The sequence below is a fragment of the Pipistrellus kuhlii genome, unplaced genomic scaffold (genome assembly GCF_014108245.1).
Source record: "Pipistrellus kuhlii isolate mPipKuh1 unplaced genomic scaffold, mPipKuh1.p scaffold_m20_p_4, whole genome shotgun sequence".
NCBI lineage: Eukaryota > Metazoa > Chordata > Mammalia > Chiroptera > Vespertilionidae > Pipistrellus > Pipistrellus kuhlii.
Window position 1 is genome coordinate 5,661,724 of NW_023425540.1, and position 22,266 is coordinate 5,683,989.

At 43.4% G+C, this 22,266-nt stretch overlaps 1 protein-coding gene across 2 annotated transcripts in view; it reads left to right on the forward strand.

Moving 5' to 3' along the window:
* The window catches only part of EGFLAM (EGF like, fibronectin type III and laminin G domains), a 122,856-nt gene that overhangs the window by 26,127 nt on the left and 74,463 nt on the right, over positions 1-22,266 (forward strand). For both annotated transcript variants that reach the window (XM_045571510.1, XM_045571511.1), the window contains exons 2-3: positions 20,750-20,859; positions 21,766-21,846. In XM_045571510.1, the coding sequence (XP_045427466.1) occupies positions 20,750-20,859; positions 21,766-21,846 (191 nt within the window). The remainder of the gene's footprint in view (positions 1-20,749; positions 20,860-21,765; positions 21,847-22,266) is intronic.

Below are 22,266 nucleotides of genomic sequence, written 5' to 3' on the forward strand. Positions count from 1 at the left end.
ATTTATTTTTTTTAATCCTCATCCAAGGATATTTTTTCCATTGATTTTTAGAGAGTGGAATGGGAAGAGAGAGAGAGAGAGAGACAGACAGACAGACAGACAGACAGACATTGATGTGAGGAGAGAGAAATATCGATTGGTTGCCTCCACATGAGCCCAGACTAGGGCCAGGTATGTATCTTTAACCAGGAATCAAACCCATGACCCTACTGTCCAAAGGCTGATGCTCTAACCACTTAGCAAAATGGGCCAGGGCATATCTTTATATTTTATCTTTGTCTTTATCTTTTTTATCTTTATAATCTATCCTCTCTTTCCTGCTTACCTTGAAACCAAATCCTATGGCCGAGCTCAATGTCAAAGGAGCTGAGAAGTATACGTCTTCCATATGGTGTGGAGAGGTTAAGTATTTTTGGTCAATGATCTAATCGACCCCAAATGCGTAAGTTGAGTTTCTATGAGTGAAAAACATATGTGTGGTGCAACTCCCCAGCATAAGCATAGATCAAGTGCTCCTCTCCATGGGGCCATCCTGAGGTGACACAGAGAGGATGATGGTACCAGGATGATGCTTCCATCCAGAATCTTCCCCACTATTAAAAAAGATGAGAGGCTGTAGGTGCTCCTGGCTTGCCTTGCATCTAGCTGTAATCAGACCATTGCTCTCCCTTTCCAGAAAGTCTATCTATCATGGTTTGTTTAGAAAGCAAACAAACCAGTCTTCAGTTTGGAACTTCAGGGATGCTTAGTAGCGAGTTGCTGTGATATAGCACACGCTAGTGGCAGCATGCCATGACCAAGAACCACAGCTGATTTCAGGAATCACTGGCCAGTGTGTCTGCGCAGCTGACTACCAAGTGAAGTTCACGGAGCGTTGTAGTGACCTGGGTGTTTTCTTAATTGACATTTCATTAGTTTGGGCTCAGAAAGGAAAAAATGTTTGTAACAGTAGGCAAGACAGGGAGAAGCCCATGTCAGATCTTTGAATAAATGGGTGTTTTAACACTATACATTGAAAATATTAAAGTCTGACCGGTGAAGAGATATAGGTGGATAAGCTGCCTAGTGGAGGAGCCCCAATAAGCTATCTCTTTTCTTCTTCTAGGTGCATGTTAGAAGAGTACCTGTTTTTTTACCAAATGGAAAAGGTTAGAAAATAATCAATCACAAATAGAAATTTGACTGATTTTTTTTTTTTTTAATTTAGGCTGGAACTGAGAGGGGAATCCTTCTTTGAACTTTATAACTGAGATGTACCTTCGTCCATACCCAAAAACCACAGCTGATTCCAGGAATCACTGGCCCGCACAATAAGTAAAATTATGGCGATGTTTATCAGGCAACTAGGAAAATCACCTTCCCTGTTTCCAGCAGAAAAATGCTCAGCAGAATCTATTCCACTGCTAAGCAAACAGCCCTTTTCTACTGAGGGTGGGTTGAAGGCCATGGCTCTATATTATCTACTTTGCGATGGCAAGTATCCCAGTGCAGGTAGTACAAGTAGCAGTCCTGAAATGTAGAGGAATACTCGCTATAGATTCAGGGCTAGAGCTATTTAGACTGCAATAGACAATCCCAAGCAAGCCCCATGACACTCTGAGCGAGGTTAACAGTTGACTTTGGGTTACACCCAGCACTACCGGCCATTCAATGCTTCTCAAATGATGTGTGGGTGAAAAAAATATCCATGCCGAAACCGGTTTGGCTCAGTGGATAGAGCATCGGTCTGCAGACTGGAAGGTCCCAGGTTCAATTCCGGTCAGGGGCATGTACATTGGTTGCGGGCGCATCCCGGTATGGTGTGTGTAGGAGACAGCTGGTTGTTGTTTCTTTCTCATTGATGTTTCTAGCTCTCTATCCCTCTCCCTTCCTCTCTGTTAAAAAAAATCAATAAAATATATTAAAGAAAAAAGAAAGAAAAAACTGTCCATGAGTTTTGAGAGGGTAGGATAGAAAGAAGATTGGCCTCTATCCAGTCTCTGTGGGAGAAGCCCAGGCAAAAAGATGGAAAGACATTCCCTTAGCTCTTAATGTTTTAACTCTTTTAAACTGAGCTAAAGAATTGTTCTACAGGAGGCAAGTGCCAATTTTTGATTATGATAATGATAATGATAATGCTGATGCTGATGCTGATGCTGAAGAACTGACTTTCTGAGTATGTGCCCTGGTAAGCTGAATGGTCTGGATTAACAAAAGTCAATTTAATGCTGATGTCCATTCCTTTTCATCTGGACTCAGTAGCCTCCCAGCTGCCTCTCACTGAAGGAGAATGGCCTCTTCCTTACAGGAGAACTACAATGAATAAATGTCAAAGGATTAAAGGAAATAGAAAATCACCATTAGTCAAATGCTGCGATAATAACTAACACAGGCAAGATCCATCAAGGGATGCTAAAATTAGTGGGTGAAAGTTTGAGCAGAAGCAAGATAATTCATAGTAACATGTTATGTTCTCACCGAAGGATATTTGTTAATGACAAAGCCAAAAATTTTAACTTTACAGTAGAGAAAGTTGGCAGACACTACCTCATCCACGTGACTAAGGTTAACCTCACCAGTAATAAGACATATTGACATTCTGTATCCCTCAGAGAGACGCATCACTTCTGTGGTATTCTTGCCCAAAATGTGTAATCTCAGATCTAATCATGAAAACAGCCAAATTGAGGGATATTCTACAAAATAACTGACTAGTACTTTTCAAAAGTGTTCAAGTCGTGAGAGAGAAGGAAATATTTAGGAATTATTGTAGATTGGAGGATATTAAGAAGACATAACAATTTAATGCAATATGGGATCTTGAATTGGATTCTAAAATAGAATAAGGATATTTGTGGAAAAATTGGATATTTGTGGCAAAAATTGGATATTTGTGGAATAGGGACTATAGTTTACTTAATAGTATTGAAAAATGTTATTTTTGTAGATTTTGTCATTGTGCTAAGGTTATGTAAGGTGTTGACACTGGGGGAAGTTTGGGAAAGGTTATACAGGAACTCTACTATTTTGCAAATTTTCTGTATGAAATTATTTGAAAATATAAGTTTAGCAAAATAAAGGTATACTTTACATTCCAGTAGTTTAGGGATTTTATTGTATCATTAGGGTCACCATTTTATCAAATAAAGACTATGATCATCTATTATTTGCCTACCAAGAAGGCTCTGGAATTTTAAAAATTCTAATCTCAAGGCAATGAATTTTAAATTACACAATTCTGTTTAGCATTAAACTGTCAGTTGGATATTTTCTTTCTTCTGATGCTGCCCTGTGGATTATGGACTTTTTTCTACAGACCAGGCTAATGAACAAGAAATCAAATCAGAGATGGAATTTCAGAACAATTCTGTCCTAACCAAGTTTGCTGGCCTCTCTGAGCCTGCCCTGGCTCTTTAATAATGACCTGATCTCTAAAGTCACCTTCTGAGGAGAAAAGGCAGTAGGAGCCTTTCATTAGTAAGTGTGATTAGCACCAAAGGATTGATCGTGTTGTTCCTGGGCTCACTATCCAAATGGCAGCAGGAGGTGCTTCCATTATTTCTGGGCTCTGAAAACCTCCCAGCAAAGATTCAGAGCTATTTCTGGGTATTCCCAGCTGCTCCCCGTCAGGGTCCAAGGACAGTGTTTTCCCAGTGCCTTTCAGCCAGGACCCAGCACCATTCAGCCCAAATCCACATCATCCACATGGAGCATAGACAGCAGCCTGGGGAGAGTGGTATCTAGAAAACTGAAATCTTTGAGGGCTAAGGAAGACTCAGGCAGAAAACATGTCCAAGTTTGACAAGATAGGTAACAGAAGAGCTGTTAGGGAAGGACACAGGGCCAGGGATGGAACTTGCAACCAAGGTATTTAACCTTTGACTAGGAATCGAACCCAGAGCTCTAATCACTGAGCAGCACCAGCCAAGGCTTGAATAGTCTTTTAAACTAACACTGTTAATGCCGGTGGTCTTGATTCAGCATCTAGAAGGGTTCAGAAACCTGGAGAAGGCTCTTTGCATAAATTAAATAAGAGTCCAGAGATGAAACATAATTTTGAAAGGCATCATGGGAAGTCAAACAGGACTTAGCTAAAGGGACTAGGTTCTCCTTGTCTCAGGACCCCTTGCTTTTGATTATCACAATTTGTCCTAAGGCAAGGTGGGGGTATACACATAAAAAGGGTAGGATTAGGTACAGAATCCATTGTCAGATTGGGAAATTACTTCCGGCTGTTCAGGTGTTTGGCCAGGAGGAGGCAATAACATATAGATTAAGATGCCCTGAGCTGTCTGGCAACAAGCAATCATTTTATGCATCCTTTTCAGGTTTGGGGAAATGCCTTTAGCCATTCCCAATGGCGATAACCTATGTGGCTTAGCCCTTGTTGAGTCCCCAAGTTCCACCAACCTTTTGATGAAACCCTTGCAATTAGACATGCTGGAATTGACTGTGGCTGCTGTGTGGAGACTGGAATATTGAAAGTTAAAAATAGGAGCAGGAAACCAATGAGGAGGTCATTTCTGTAGTCCAGGAGAGAGAGAAGGCAGTGATTCAGTCCAAGGTGTAGCAGTGGAGGTGGTGGAAAAGGCTTGAGTTGGGGCTACATTTCAAAGATAAGGCCAACAGGATTTCCTGATACATGGATGTGGGATATGAGTAAAAAGGAGGAGGCAACAATAATGCCATGATTTTTAGCCTGGGCAGCTAGAAGGAAGGACTTCCTGTCAATTCAGATGAAGGAGATTGGGACTGGAGCAGGTTTGATGGCGGTGGGAGGAGCAGGAGTTTGTGATGTGTTACATTTGAGATGCTTGCTAGACCCCCAGGTGTCAGGAAAGCAATTGAATATGAGACTGGAGTCCAGAAGAGAGGTCATGGACAAAATGCTGGTGTTTAAAGCCAAAGGTGGATGAGATAGGAAGTGGAGGGAGTGTAAGTACTAAAACATTAAGAAGTCAAAGCAAAGGAGGAACAAATGGAAGGTTCTGAGAGGGTGTGAGGTAAACCCAGGAAGCCCCCAGGAGAGCATGGTGTACTGGAAGCAAAGTGAAGACAGGGTGGCAGGAGGACAAAGGGCAACTGGAGAATGCTACTGATAGATCAAGTGAGGGAGGCAGGAGTTGGGGCAGAGAATCTGAGTTGGATTTAGCAGAGAGCATTGATGACTTAGAGAAAGACATTTCAGGGACAGGGTGAGGCTAAAAACCTGCTCCAGATGAGTTAAGGGAAAAAGGTGGGAGAGGAGACAGTGAATTTTGATGGGTCTTTGGGGGAGTGTTGCTGCCGAGGGGAGAAAAGAAATGGTGGTTATTTTGCAGGAAAAGGAGAAGCAGGAGATTTTTTTTTCTAAGATGGGAAAATAACAACAGTCGGTTGAAATGATGAATAGCTCAGGTCCTTTTAATAGTGTTATGACAACTTTCTGTGCTAGAGGTCACATAGAAAATGCAATAAAATGTTGCTGCTGGTGTCAGGTGGGGGTTGGAAGAGGTAGAGAGGAAAAAGATAAACATGACATGGGAAGGAAAAGAGAGAGAGATAATTGAGGATCAACATATCTTAAATTCTGTGAATCTGGGGAGAACTGGTTATCAGCCATGTCTAGATCAACCCAGAGTCTTGTACCAGATGAGTTGTCCAGTGCCTGCTCTACAGTAGGCAACAATCTTGCTCTTTTCTGACAGCCCAAGGGCTCAGTTTAGTCTTGTGATAGAAAGAGACCAGCCTCAACTAGACATAGGGACCTCATCAAATAGACAGGGGATCTTTAGATGATAGTGATGGACTTGGCATAGACCTAAGAGTCAGGCTAGTTGACATTCAAATTTCAGTGTGTCTTGGGCAATGCTGTGTGAACTTGGGCAAATCTCGGAGCCTCCATGTTCTTATCTACATCATGGGAGCTATAATAATGACCACCTTAGAGAGTTGTTATAAAAATGCAGTGAAAGCATAAATATAAATGTTGATATATCTAAAAACGAAGCCAGTAAATGAGTTCCCTGCACCGTTCTAAAATATAAAATAATTTTACTTGTGTCTTAGGTTTGTTTTCTCCTAACAATTTAGAGACACTTCTTCAAACTCTTGACATTTCAGAATCTATTTTTTTTCTTTTTTTATGTAGATTTTTTAAAATATATATTTTATTGATTTTTTTACAGAGATGAAGAGAGAGGGATAGAAAGTTAGGAACATCGATGAGAGAGAATTATCGATCAGCTGCCTCTTGGCACGCTCCCTACTGGGGATGTGCCCGGAACCAAGGTACATGCCCTTGACCGGAATCGAATCTGGGACCTTTCAGTCCGCAGACTGACGCTCTATCCACTGAGCCAAACCGGTTTCGGCCAGAATCTATTTTTTTAAGAAATTTGTTTTTAAGTGTCTGAGATAAAATAAACAAACAAACAAACAAACAAACAAATAAATAAAAAAGGAACCTGGAAAGCAAGCTTTTTTTCTCCATGTTCTGTAATGACTTTATCTCCAATAACTGTAACATGGACAATATAGATTTTTCTAGCGCTTCCCTAAAACCTGGTAAGAGATGAAGCCTTAGTTATCTAGCTCCAGGGTGATTTTCTGAACAGGTTGTACATGCTTGAAACGAGGAGTTCGTGAGTAATCTCTTCTCTTGCTACTCTCTGGCTGACCTCATGCCCTAATAGCACCAGATTCAACTATGAGCTCATTGTAGACTCTGGGACTCCAGGGCCTTAGCATGTGTCCTCCATGTGTCCTCCAACTTGGTATGTTCAGCTGCTCATAGAGAAAGATCAGGCAGATTTGTCATTCCCATTTCACAGAGGAGGTAAAAGCACTTGCAGGTTGTGTAATTGCAGAAACCCCTTATCCCTGGGATTTATCCTGAACATTTCTAGGAGATTTTTAAAGGATTTCCCAAAGATAAAAACATTTCCCTTGTCAACTGTGGCAGTCTCATTAGTCCTCAATCAGTGAGGAATGAAGGTAGGAGGCAGCTGAGCAGTCGCATAAGGCAGTAGTCGGCAAACTCATTAGTCAACAGAGCAGCAAACTGAGGCTCACGAGCCACAAGTTTGCCGACCACTGACCTAAGGAGTACTAAGATATCCCAGGGAAGTAAAAATTTCACTGGAAATATAAGATGAAGGCAATTGTAGTTACCAGAATGCTCCTCAGAGTTCTTTATGATTAGAAGATACATTTTGATAAAGATACTTTGGGATGGGGAAGATGAGATAAAACTTTCAAGGGGAATTCTTGTTAACAAAGAGCCCCTGAAATTTCCTGTAGGGAGAGGGGTCCAGGTATCTGCAGGGCTTCTAAGTTTTGCTGAGTGAGCCATGCAAGCCTGGGCCAGAGCTGAATTGCTGGGCGATACAGCTCAAGCTGAAGCCTGTGTATTGATCAATCCTTTAAGGTTCCCTGAGCAGTGCGCAGCGGTATGGGTACCACACTGAAATAGGTGTACACAGGATGCCAAGACCTCTGATCTTTCCTACTCATCTCCCATATTGTCTGCAGACAGACTTCCCCTTTCAGGTCAGATCCTTGAGGATCCCTTTCTGGGATTTGACCAGCCTAAGAGGAATGACTTAACAATATCGGCATTAAAAACTGTTCCTACAGCGACAGTCAAGTTCATAGTCAGAGAGCCCCACTAACACCCACAAGTTTACAATGAGCTTTTTATTCCTCAATATCTAAATGTGAGCAGATAATCACGGCTTCTCAGGCATCTAAAGGATGTCTAACATGAAAGATAGAAACCAAAATTATACCACAGAAAGGCGCACTTGGAAGACAGAGGGTCTATGAGAAAGAAAACTATGTTCTACAATAGTAAAAGAAACACATAAAAAAAGTACTCACTCAGATCCTGAGAGATAAAATGTTGCCACCATTGCAACCATGAGAGATGAGCAGGATAGTATATAAAAGGAAATACTAACCAGGGTGTGTGTGTGGGGGGGGGGGGGGAAAGAAGGGGGAGATAAAAGAATAAGAGCTCTGGGATTTTGCTAATATGATACCAGAAATTAAAAACTCATTACAACGATTAAAACGAAAGTTGGGGAAATCTTTTGGAAAGTAGAGCAAAGAGAAGGCAAAAAGGGAAGAAAAGATAAGAAAAGTAATGCCCATTCTGGGACATTAAATGTCCAAATAACGGGCATTCCACCCAGGAAGAATGGGGAGGGGGACCCCGGCAGAGGCAGTGCTCACTCACCAGACACTGGGTGGGCACGCGGTCCTGGTGGCCACCAGACTGAGCAGTAATCAGAACAGTGGGACTTGCAGGGATCTTTGTTGCTGGCTAGTATTAATATTAATACATCGCGGCATCCCTAGAACAGAAGTAGAAATAAACCTGCAGAATTATTATTTGGTTTGTAGAAGTCTAGGCCTAGTAAACAGAAATCTTATTTGAATCACCACAATTTTTTGAAAAGACAGCATCACTTTGAAGGGCCAGAAAATTATTAGTCAATCCACCAATCTAAGTTCAACATAAAGTTGGGAATATCTTTCCTGAGACAGTGGGCCCAGCAGAAAACCCGGTTGAGGCCTGATGGCTGCCTAGTTTAGGCTGAAGTTCCGGTTGATGGTGGCCTGGCCGTGAGGCTCACAGGGAAGCGAGGGCCAGTCCCCAATGCCTGCTTTTTAAGCTCCATATGCAGGGCCATCTCATGGAATTGCATTGCTGCTACTGACGCTATTCCGTAATTTATATTCGTGTTTGCTTTTCCGCAACTCTATTTATTCTGCTTACATACGCACTGAAGTTACACTGCTGCGTTTACATTATTTCCCAGGCCCGTGAGAAAAGTCACCTTGGGCTGGTCTGTCCCAGTGAGCCCTGCGCCCTGTGGATGTTCATGCGCAGTGTTGGTACCATCGCACACACACCAAGGTTGTAGCTGATGGTGTGGGGAAGCTTATCTCTCAGCCTTAGCCCCTGGGTGCACTTGCCTCGCCCCCTCACTCCTCTGATACAACAGGGAAAGGGGCAGACACACTGTCCACTATCAGAGAGTAAATTCAGCTCTTTGCAGGGGCAGGTCAAGTCCAATTTGCCTTTCAGTTTAATGAATGATATCCCGACAATACACAGTAACACCAAATGCCTCCACACCCCACAACACAACCCCCAACCGCACTGTCAGCCTGACAGGGAATGGCTCAGTGAGCCACAGTGAGGAGTTCGCAGGAGCCAGCACTGTTAGAGCCTGAGGGTGCCACATGTGTGAGGACCACAGGGTGGACACCAGCAGGGACATCGTCCCTGGAACAAGAGCTCCTTCCAGGTGCTTTAGCAGATCTGGGAGACCTGCTATGTGCTTCTCTAGCTCTTCTTACTCCTCCAAATTTCTGAACAGGGTAATCTCGCCATTTTGCTAAGTTTGTTTGGCTCTGAGGCTGCTCTCTGCCGAGTAGCAGAGAGGCCAAGAGCTGTGGCCTCTGGGGCCAGACGGCGGAGCCCAGCTTCTGCCGTCACTGACTAGCTGTACAGTTTGTGCCACGGTTTCCTCATCTGTGAAATGGGAATGATAACGACACCTCCTGCATGTGAGGATTGTGCAGATTAAATGAGTTACTTGTATTATGTACTGAGTTAAATCGCTCAGACCCCACTGAGACGTGAGGGCTCAAAATGTCTGTTATAATTATTCTTTATTTTCATGTGAGGATGCTGCACACCCCCATCTCCTTCTTCATACTTTTCCCCCTTCTCTAGGCATTTCTTTGTTTGAATGTTATAAATTAACCACTAAAAAGAGAAAAACAATTTTTTCCTAATGGCTTACATAAAATGTCACATTTCCCCAAATGTGTTACGTAAATATAATATAAGGCCATTATCGTCTACCCTTCTGGCCTGGATTTGCAGACAGTGTTCAGACAAAGCACACGGTTGAAACTGTCGTGACATTGACTTAAGATTTTAGTCTCATAGGCATTTTATCTGACGTGCCCCATTTAAACCCCATTTGGCCAATAAACGCTTTCCTTCTCTCCAAGAACTCTTCATACGTGAACACTACTGCAGAGTGACCATCTCAGGTGTCATTCTGTGCCAGAAGCTGTGATGGGGAGGCTCCTTGCAGAGGTGGCCAGATGTGGGTCAGCTTACTTTCCCACTGTCCCCCGCCCCACCGGGCCCCTGCCTTTCTCTCTCCTACTTGGAACCAGGGGTTTGTCACTGATGTCTTGCTGTATGCAGCATCCATCTGTGTTTTTTGTTTTGTTTTGTTTTTACTTTTTTCCTGTTTTAATGGAAGCAAGAATGGAAATAAAGACATCTACAAAACATTGCAATGCATTTACACTCCCCTGTCACTAAGCTCCTTATCAAATCGTGAACTTGGAACAAAGTTAGCAAGTTAGATTTGGTGCAACATGCTCTTTATAGAAAATTTAAACATCTGGGGAAGTAGAAAGAAAAAACTAATCATTTTGAGCCACCTTCAATAAACTTTTGCTGATTTTTTTTTTTGGGGGGGTTTGCTTGGTATAACTTTGTATTGTATGTACATGCATTTTGTAGACTGCCTTGTTCAGATGCCGAGGAAGGAAAGCCAAACAGGAGGAGAAACAGGAGGAAGGGCTGATGTGGACATTCAATGCCTACTTTTTAAGAAAAAGGGGGCCACAGAGGGAAAAGGAGGAAAGTTTGGGAGCTGTATATACTAGGAAACCAGGCCGTTTGCCCCGTGGTTAGGAAGGGATGGAGGGCAGGCTTGGCATGCCTGCGTTCACAGACAGGCTCCTTTCTTGTTAGTCCTGTGACTACAGTCCCTTAATTTCTCAAAACCTCGGTGTTCTCATCTGTCTCCATGGGTTGTTGCAAGAGTTAAATGTCATAATCACTGCAGAGTGACAAGCTCTGGCTTTGGAGCCTGTCTGCCTTGGTTCAAATCATGGCTCAATCAGACTCACCAGCTGTGAGGTTTTAGAAAAGTCGCTCTATTTCTCTGTGCCTCAGATTCTTATTATTAGGGATAATAATGACACCTAATGACAGGATGACATATGGGGTCAGCCAGAGCCTACCTGGCAGCTAGATGTGTTAAATGTTATTCCACCTTTACTTGTAGGTGCTTCTGCCTTGGTTTGGTAAAGTACCCAGCATGACACCTGACTCAGTCAATACTCAGCTATTATTATCAATCATTAAGATGCTCACTTCTCTCTCATAAAAGTAACATGCTCTTTATAGAAAATTTAAACATCTGGGGAAGTAGAAAGAAAAACTAATCATTTTGAGCCACCTTCAATAAACTTTTGCTGATTTTTTTTTTTGGGGGGGGGGGTTGCTTGGTATAACTTTGTATTGTATGTACATGCATTTTGTAGACTGCCTTGTTCACATAACAACTTAACAGAAGCCTCTCCCCATGTTATTACAAGCTCTTTGTAGACATTATTTTGATAATTTCAATGATAGGCCATTGGTTACATATACATTAATTTATGTAAACATTCTTGCCTGAATTCATGCTTGTTTGTTTTTAAATATTTTTTTAGAGAGAGGAAGAGATAAAGAGAGAGATGGAGAGAGAGAGAGAGAGAGGTGAGAGAATGTTGCATACAAAACGATGTCTGCCCTCCTCCTTACCCAACACCAGGGATCAAACCAACAATTTGGGCATGGGGTGATGCTCCAATCAACTGAGCCACCCCGGCCAGGACTTATGTTGCTTTTAATTTTTTGTATTTTGAAGTGAACATGTTTGTGCATAAGACTTTTTCTCCCGTATCTGAGATTATTTCCTTAGAATACATTGTGAGAAATACAAGTTTTAGGTCATAGTAGCTTATATTTAAGAGTCTTCATACGTTACCCAATTACTTTCCAAAAGAGTTTTATTAAGTAAAACTACAATCAAAATATATAAAAACACATCCTTTGTAGAACTGGGTTTTATCCTTTTTAAAACCTTATTTCAATTTATAGATAAGCAATGACACTGAGAGTTGCAGTAACTTATACTTTAATAATCATGTGTTTTGAGTATTTTTCTGTATGTGGATTTTTAAACTATCTTTACTAGTCTATTCATGCCCTTTGTCCATTTTTCTCTAGAAACTGTAAAATGTGCCTGTTGAATTTTGTATGAGTTCTTTATACATTAAATGATACCATTTTCCCCCCCTGTCTCTAAATATTTATCCCCAGGCTATATTTTATCTTCTGTTGTTTTTTCAGGAAGGAATGTTTTGTTTTTAATTTGTTGGGTAACCTGTTTATTCTGTGTATGATTTGTTCTATTAACAAAAACTTAAGAGTAAACATCCTGGGGTGATTGGAGTGAAAGGGGGATTAATAAATGTAAATTAGAGGAATTTACATTTATGGTTCATAAATGTAAATTCCTCTAATTCTTTAATCCATGCAGGGTTCAGTTATGTTGGTATGTGGTATGAATTAAGGTTGGAGATTGATTTTTCTCTTCTAATTTTCTAGCCAACTGTTCTGTCATCTGTGGAATAATTCTTCCATTCCCCATTGATCCCAGATACCTCTCTAATAACAAATCAAGTTTTTTTTAAATACATTCTAGTGCTATCTGTTCTTTCCTATTGATCTGCCTATTCATTTCTATGCCAATATCATGGTGTTTTAATTATAGTTAAAGGATATTTTAAGTCCACTATTTCAAGAGAGAGGCCCAGCAGAGCAAGAAAAATTATGTGAATGTAAGGATATGGGCAATAGATATTTACAAATGCCTAATAGTCTTCTTTTCCTTGCCCATCCTTGGAACCTGAATGTGTCACAGAGTGACTGGGATTGGTGGAAAGGAGATACTCGGCGTTAGCTCCCCTGGACAGAGCTTACGTGGGTACCGCCGTCCTTTGCCTCTGCCTCTGCTTTCTCTGTGTTCCACATGAATCCCCCCACTCCCAAAGGAATAGCATCTTTTCTCACACCTTGACGGGTTGCCAATGTTCATCTATGATGTCGGCATCTTGAGCTCAGGTGGGGCCATGTGACCTGCTCTGCTCTATGAAGGTGAGAGGTAGTGACGTGTGTCCCTACTGGGAAGAAGCTGGAAGAATCAGTACATGGTGCACCAGGCTCTGTCAGCCTGAGCCTCGCAGTGGGGCAGCATGGAGGAGAGTTGGAGCCTCAGCAGTTTTGCAGAATGAATGACAAGTTAATCCGTATTGTTGTAAGCCACTGTGTTTGGGGGTCATTTATTACAGCGACATGACCTAGCCTGCCCTGACGGAGAGCAAGTGTCAGGATATGTCACTGTTGGTCTGACATGAGCATGGGCTGATGGACATGCACACCAGCCAGGACACCATGGGGTGCACCCGGCAGGATTGCTAGCCAGGTACTTCAGTCAGGTCTTATCACCCCATCTCTTTAAGGTGACTTTGCATATCTCAAATCTCATTTCCTGGGCATTGATTTTCTAACTTAGATTTTATAGTCTTTATTGATGCCAGCCCCTCTTCTCTGATACCAAGGACATGCTTTGCTGTGCTGGGCAGTCGACAGCTTCATATTTTATTGTTTCCACTAGTTTATCTTCTCTCCTCATTGAGATCATAAGTTCTGTAGTCATGGGCAATTGTTGCTGTTTCTGTCCCTTCACAGACTATAACGCCCCCCAGGGCCTGCCTTCCTTCACCTGAGGATATGTTATGTTCATTTTATACTTTCCCAGCCTGTGTGTGAGGTGCTCCCACTGTGCTTTGTTACTTAATCCCAAGACCTTATTGCTCCCAACTAAGAAGTGCTAAGCTTAGAGCACTAGTTAAGTATACAATTTTACCTATATGTTCCCAAAAATTTTAGTTTAGCACTTCTTAGTTGGGATTCAGGAATCTGTATTCCACCAGGTGATTCTCATCATGAAAGAAGTTTGGGAAACACTGCTCCTAACTGAATAGACCTGCACAGGTGCCCAGGGATGAGAAGCATCAGAGCAGGAGAAGGATTTTGGTGTCCTCCTCACCAATCGGGGACATGGGGAAGTCTAATGATCACAAGGCTTGGTTTCTGGAGTCCAGCCAGCCTGGATTCCTAGCTTCACTTATGAGGTATTGTGATAGGGCCAACCTGTTGGATCTCTCTCGGCCTTATGGAGCATCAGTGGTCCTTGGACCACTGGTTGGTAACCGCTAACTAAAGGACCGTCCTCCCTCAAAGTTTATCAGTTTGTCTACAAATGTGTCTTTTCTATTTTAATATCTAATCCAGGGAAGCACACTGCATTTTTTTGGTCATATCTCCTTAGTCTCGATTCTGTCTGTCTTTGTCTTTCATGTCCTCGGCCCTTGTGAAGAGTATTAGTTAATTATTTTGTAGTGTGTCATTCAACTTGAATCTGTCTAATATTTTCTAAAGATTAGGCTGCAGCTGTGTATTTTTGGCAGGAACACCAGACAAGTGAAGTGTCCTTCCCGTCTCATCATGAACAATATCAACATGGCTTTCCATTGGTGATGTCAACCTTGATCACTGGCTAGAGTGGGGGAGGGCAGGTTTCTCCACTAACAGTACCATTTCTCCCTTTCATACTCGGTTTGTTAGAAATGAATCACTAAACCCAGTCTACACTCAAGTGAGGGAAGTTAAGTGCCATCTCCTAGGGCAGCGATTTTCAACCTTTTTTATTTCATGGCACACATAATTACTAAAATTCCGTGGCACACCAAAAAATGGTATATTTCTTGCCACTATGACAAAAGAAAAGGTATAATTTTGAGTCATTCACACTGGATAGCTATTGTTGTGTTGACTGTTGTCATTTTTTTTATTTGACAATTTAAGAGGTCAGTGTCCCTAACAAAATAGTCAGATATTGCATGTTTTAAAAATTCTTGCTCCACACCGGTTGAAAATCGCTGTCTTAGAGGAAGAAAATAAAGTAAGTTGTGGGCATGTGTTAAAATCACCACAATAATTAGTAAATATTTTTGATGAAATGCTTTGAGGCTATGCAAATATTCTCTGTATTAAAGCTTCCCCCACTGGGGCTTTTATTGACCCATGGATTTTGTCTGCAGCGATGATCATTGTGGTGTTCTCATGGTGATGCTCTCTTTCCACACAAGGACCCTCATTGCGGTCACATTCTGTGGGCTATTGGACAGCATGGAGAGCTGCATTAGGACATAAGAAAGAGGGGAATTAAAGATGTCCCCGGGTTTTGGACCATGGGGAATATGGGAGGGGAGAGATTTGGAGACTGAGGATGATGGTTCCGTCAGGGGTGTGTGAGCATCAAGGCTGAGAAGACCAGTTAGACATCCCCATGGAACGTACTTGAAAAGGTAGATTTTGTTGGTGCTGTGGGACTGAATGAGATCACTTGGGAAAATGGGACTCACAGTGGGGCGCAGAAAGGGGTAGGTGGGAAATTCAGAAGGACATCCACATACTGATTTGTGCAGAAACTCACAATTGATTCACTAAGCTAATAAACTATGAGATGCGATATTTTCTCTCCTTCTATACTGACAAATGTATTTTCATCATCATCTGGAAGACCTCGTTTAAATTTGGATTTCTCAGATTCCTTGAACTTCCACTTGAAAAGAGGCGACGTGAAGACAGCTGGCCCCTGAGCCCTGGTCTGGTGCATCCCTTGGTTTGCCCTTTGTTGAAGCGTGCTCCTGGGTGTGGATGTAGACACCTCAGCCTGCAAGCTCTGTCTGTCACCCCTCCTGGCAAACTGCAATCCCCTGGTCTCCCCTACTCCTGAGGGTACACGCTCCAGCAGCATGGCACACTCATAAGGACAGCCCCAGGGAAGTCCAGGAAATGGGCTCAGGGCTCTCTGGATAGGGAATCTGAAGTCTTGGATATTCAAATAGTGGTCTACAAGTTGAGGGGTAGGTCCAGGATTCTCAGCCAGCATGTCCTCTTGGTCTGAGATGCTACACTCCAGCCATGGGAAGTGGTTAGACTGAAGTGGTGGGTTGCATTCTACAGTTACACTCTGGAGTGTTGGTGGATCGCTCTGGAATTATACTCTGGAGTGTTGGTGGATTACTCTGGAATTATACTCTGGAGTGTTGGTGGATCGCTCTGGAATTATACTCTGGAGTGTTGGTGGATCGCTCTGGAATTATACTCTGGAGTGTTGGTGGATCGCTCTGGAATTATACTCTGGAGAGTTGGTGGATCACTCTGGAATTATACTCTGGAGTGTTGGTGGATCGCTCTGGAATTATACTCTGGAGTGTTGGTGGATCGCACTGGAATTATACTCTGGAGTGTTGGTGGATCGCTCTGGAATTATACTCTGGAGTGTTGGTGGATCGCTCTGGAATTATACTCTGGAGTGTTGGTGGGTTACTCTGGAATTATACTCTGGAGTGTTGGTGGATCACTCTGGAATTATACTCTGGAGTGTTGGTGGATCGCTCTGGAATTATACTCTGGAGTGTTGGTGGATCGCACTGGAATTATACTCTGGAGTGTTGGTGGATCGCTCTGGAATTATACTCTGGAGTGTTGGTGGATCGCTCTGGAATTATACTCTGGAGTGTTGGTGGGTTACTCTGGAATTATACTCTGGAGTGTTGGTGGATCACTCTGGAATTATACTCTGGAGTGTTGGTGGATCGCTCTGGAATTATACTCTGAAGTTTTGATGGATCATTCTGGAATTATACTCTGGAGTCTTGGTGGATCATTCTGGAATTATACTCTGGAGTGTTGGTGGATCACTCTGGAATTATACTGTGGAATGGTGGACCACTCTCTGGAATTATACTCTAGAATTACACACTGGAGTGGTAGATTTCAAAAAGGAACACAATTGTGATGAGAACACTACTTCCTGATCCCCCAAAATGCAGCTGGCAGGGCTCTGGAACACACTTCGTGCTGCTCCTTGGTGTCTGAGAATTTCTGGAATCCCCGGGTGATTGGAGCGAACACTGGCCTGTGTCTTAAAGTCACATTTTTACTCCAGCCGTGAAGGTATCACCTTGGAATTGGCCTCAGTGGCAGATCTATGGTTACATATTCATAGCACTACTTTAGTAATAACGGTTGGAGCAAACTTCAAAAAGATGGAAATAGGTGGGGGGTTTTTTCCTTTTTTTTTTTTTTTTTTCTTATTCAGAATTTCCTGACTATTTTTAGTTAGTCTGGGCACTTTCCAGTGCATTAGTGAATATAACTTGTTTCATTCCGTGAAAATCAAATAACTAAAAAGCTAGCCATGTATTTCTGTCACAGATGATATTTTTATTTGCATTTTGAAGTGTTTTTATGAATTGGATCACAAAACTAATTGAATCGGAGATAAATTTTGCTCAGGAAGTTGAAGTATTTTATGAAATACAATTGCCATAAGAAACTGGCCTAATTATTCAGAGTTTTCTGGTGTAAAAACCTACTACAGTTTTGAAAGCCCTCCAAAGAGAGCCCAGCACCCTCCTGGCAAAGAAACACTTAGGAAATATACAATAGCTTTAGCTTATGAAAACAAAGCTCCGGGACATATTGTGTAAATGCATCATACTGGTTTTAAAGGCTACACTCTTTAAAACTAGCCTTCTAGTGTGTAATATTCTTCTCTGTCGTTGCAGCCACTGTTGGTTAAATATGAGTGTTGTTCTGCATCTAACTGCTTTAACCTTGCTCAGTCCACATGCCAGTGCTACTACTTTGATTTTTTTAATATTGAGGAAGCACTGGTATCCCAGAAGACCTCAATGCTATAACCATTATCAAAACTTTTTTTGCTTCATTCAGACTTTTTGAAAAATGCAGCTGGGGCTTGGCTTGTCCAAAGATTAAACTTTTCTCCTGGAGGCTCAGAAATTGTAAAGATATGAGAAGATTTGATTCACTCTCATCTTTCACTCAGGTGGCTGGGAAAGATTTGGGGAAATACTTTGGCTCACCCGATGAGGACCACAAAGATGTCTTCTAAGCTGACATCAAGCTTAGGAGACATCTTGTGTGTCTCTGGCCTTCTGGTCCTCTGCCCTTCCCTGCCTGGACTCTATCTTGGGGGACCAAGGGGAGGGTAAGCAGGGTGTTGGGTAGGAGGCACTTACTACTCTGTGCTTCCTTCCAACCAGAGGGCCATTCATGCACCCCTCCTACTCACAAGTGTGAAAAGCACCAGTCCTCAGGCCCCAACAACCTTAGTGTTGCATTCAACCACTTGGCAGGAAAAAAAAGGTTTCATTTGGTTTACTAACACATGTTCCCCAGAGGGCATGCAGGCTGTAGAGGCTGCGAGAAGGGAACTATCTCTTAGGATCCAGAAAGGTCAGAGAAACCATCAGGGGAGTCTTGACCAATGGCCAACAGGTTCCACTGTGCACTTTGACAGTGGTAGTGTTGCTTCAGGCACTGGGTTGAAGAGGATGCTGAGTGAATAGGAGAGGATGGGTACCCTGTGATGTTTGATGTTGAGGGTGAGAGGTTTCTGGAAGCCGTGGTGGATGGTGATGTTGTTTATCAGGACACCGATTACCAGAGAGGCTCAGGGTGACAAGGAAGATGATGAGTTCAATTTTGATGTGTTGCCTTTGAGGGCCCAGGTGACATCTGGGTCCACTTGGCAGTTGGGCACATAGGCCTGCCCCTCTGAATGGGAAGGCTGGGCTGCAGAAGTTGATTGGGGAGCCACCAGCATATGTGTGGTAGCGACTGGCAGGGATGAGAGCACCCAAGTAGAGGGCAAAGTGGGAACTGAGAAAAGGAGGTTGGGCAGAACCACCCAGAACGCCAATCTTAAGGAGTGGAAAGAGGAAGAACATCTCTATCTTGTTTCTCACTGTCTCAGCCTTTTGTCCCATGGATACCATCTTGCATCAGTGCACAAGGGTTATCTGTTTTCTACGTCATTGTCACAGTTATCATCTGTCTTTTTTTATAACCATTGTAACAGGTGTGAGTCGTTGTGGTTTTTGATTTACATTTCCCTGATGATTAGTGATGTTGAGCACCTTTTCATGTACCTGTTGGCTATTTGTATGTTTTCTTTAGAAAAATGTCACTTTATATCCCTTACCCATTTTTAAACTGGATTATTAGTACTTTGCTGTTGAGTTGTCTGAGTTCCTTTTACATTTTGGGTAATAATCCCTTATCAGATATATAATTTGCAGATATTTCTCCAATTTTATTGCTTCTAAAATGATCTAAAAATCAAACTAATAATAATAAATACAGCATCATATACATATTAGTTATTTTGGAAAAAATAGCCCTAACTGGTTTGGCTCAGTGGATAGAGCATTGACCTGCAGACTCAAGGGTCCCAGGTTCAATTCCGGTCAAAGGCATATACCTTGTTGTGGGCACATCCTCAGGAGGGGGAGTGCTGGAGGCAGCTGGTTGATGTTTCAAACTCTCTATCCCTATTCCTTCCTCTCTGTAAGAAAGTCATTAAAATATATTAAAAAAATAAATAAATAGTCTTCCAGTTGGTATGTGGGGGCATAGGAGTAAGTCTATGTGAAGACAGCATCTCAGAGCACTGGGCTTCCCCACCAGCTCAAGTTTATAATCTTCACGAAGACATGAAGCCAGGATTCTGATCATGTGTCCCTCACTCCTTCCCTGGATGTTGTGAGACCTGGCTAGGCAATTCACTTCATGTCTTATTAGCCCCGTGGCAATGATCCTCTAGCTCCCACTGTGAAGAATCCAAGGGGACAAAGTTGTGTGACATCATTTAGAACCAGAACTGTCCTAAGGAGCCAGGGTTTAAAACTGGAAATATATCCTGTATAATAAAACGCTAACATACAAATCGACTGAACAGCGGAACAACCAGTCGCTGTGATGTGCACTGACCACCAGCTGATGTGCACAGCTCAACGCAGGAGCTGCCTTTGGTGGTCAGTGCACTCCCACAGGGAAAGTGCTGCTCAGCTAGAAGCCAGGCTCAGGGCTTGCAAGCACAACAGCAGTGGTGGGAGCCTTCTACAGCAGCATTAAGGATGTCTGACTGATGGCTTAGGCCTGCTCCCCATGTGGAGCAGAGTGGGCCTAAGCCGTCAGTCAGACATCTCCTGAGGGCTCCCGGACTACGAGAGGATGCAGGCCAGGCTGAGAGACACCCCCCTCCCCGATCCCCCAGAGTGCACGAATCTCATAGTACATATTTAGTATATATAATAAATCCAGCAAAAAATATAATAAAAATAACAATATGCAAACATAAATATTTTAAAAATTGCATGTGACTAAAAGGAGGTATACTCTACTAAATTATTAACGAAACCCTTCTAAATGGTGAAATTATTATTATTTCTGTATTTTCTAAATTTTGGCAATCTCCATATATTGTTTTTATGGACATTCCATGTTTTATTTGTAAGTATAAGATTATTTAAGGTAAATGCATAGTAAAACATTTGCTATTTTCTAACTCCCATTTTATACTTAACCATATTTTGAAACATTCTGCAAAGGGAATGTACTGGCTATATAAAGACATGTCTGCATACATCATATATAAAACATCTGTATGCTACTGAGTTAAAAAAAAAAATCATTATCTTGCTTAAATACATTCCAAACTCCTAGAGTCAAGTGAGAACATTTGAATGTCCCGCTGCTCGTCCCTAAGGTATTAGCAGTTACAGAAGCTACTGAGGGCAAGAGCTGGGCTGATTTCCCCTTCAGTGCTAGGTTGGGAGGGGACAGCAGTGATGTCATACCAGAGACATGGCTGCACTGCCGGCTCCCCACCCATAGGTGGCCTTCCTTCCGTCCTGTGCAAGTCCCCAAGGTGCACGGACCTCTCACCCAGTCTCTTTTGTTTTGGCAAAAACCACACAGGCAAGGCGGGGCCTCCTCTGCACGTCGTGCTGGACGCATTGAACTGCACGGCTTTCAGCATCCGGTGGAAGGTGCCAAGGCAGCCCAGACACCCCGTCGTTGGGTACACCGTGAGTACCTGGGCACGGGGTTCTGCGGTGGGTGCGCTGGGATGACCGGGTGCTCCTTCTCATCTTTGCGCCTCCTGGATGACCTCCTCCCATCAGCCCCTTGTCTTGATGATCACTGCCCCCTTTTCCCTCCTAAAGCCAGAGGAAATGTTTCCTGTTCAAGGTCACTTGTAAGTGCCCTGTAGGTCAGTTAGGATCTACCCTGTCCTTCCTCCGCTCAGGGATCAGAAAAATTAAAATAAATACAAGACATGGTTCCTGTACCCAGTTGCCTGCAGTCAAGTAGCAGGAACATGGGGAATGCTAGGGAGTCGCTGAGGCCTGTTGTCTATACGTACAAAGCAACGTAGCATCCGAGCCAGGGGGAAGGGCTGGCCGGCCATGTGGTGGAAGGAAGACAGCATGCGTTCCTACCTTCCACAAGTTGCAAATCGTACTGGCTGGAGCCCCCAAGATGTTTTCTTTGAAGTCAAGAGATTTCAGAGAAATATTTGAAGTTCTCAGCTCTCTGGGTCCATCGGAGAGCTGGCTGCACTGGGCGCACTTCCATTTCAGCAAGGGAGGGTAGCCATTCCTCAGCGCCCCTGTCCTGCTGTCTTCTTAGAGCAGAGAAACGTGTTTCCCTACTCAGGTTGCATCCGGGGTGGGGAAATGCAAGGTTCCTGAGACTGTGGTTGTGAGGAACAGGAGCTGGGCCCAGCCAGTCCATCCCACCTCACTGACCTCTGGCCTGTGCAGGCGTCCCAGGTGACCCTGGCCCCGTGTGTGATGTCAGCTGCCCTGCAGTGTGTGTGAGGTGAGGCAGGGCACCCCAGAGCCCACTGCAATGTGAGCGCCGCTAGAAGCCAGACCCAGGTCCGGTGGGGAAGCCCTCGCTGCCCTCACCCGCTGTCCGCACCTTCCCAGGTCTCTTACTTCGCGGTTGGCGCCAATGAGCCCCTGCAGGAGCGGAACCGCAGCGTGCAGCTGGGCCAGGACCCCGCCGCCGTGAGTACCCCATCCGGGCACCCCCAGGGTTGGCATTTCCCAGATACTCAGCAGGGTTTCTGATTGGGGTGGAGGGTGGTGGTGGTGCTGCTGTGCGTGTAGTGACAGTAACAATGTCGTGAGGTCCTCGCGAATGTGTGGGTGCCTTTTGTGTACACGTGCGTCTGCACACCCAAAGGCAGCCACACGAAGAAAGAGTTCAGACGTCAGCACTCGTGTCCTGGACTCAACCCACCCCATTTATCACATGAGAAGACATCTGCCTCACAGCTGACTTCCCTTATTTCCTTCCAAAAGTTCAACTCTGGTTTTTGTGAAATCTCAATAAAGCTTTATCAGTAAATATGACACGGCTGTGTCTTCCCCACTGCCTGGTGACACAGTGCGGGAGAAAATGATGTCATTTGCAGGGTAGACTCA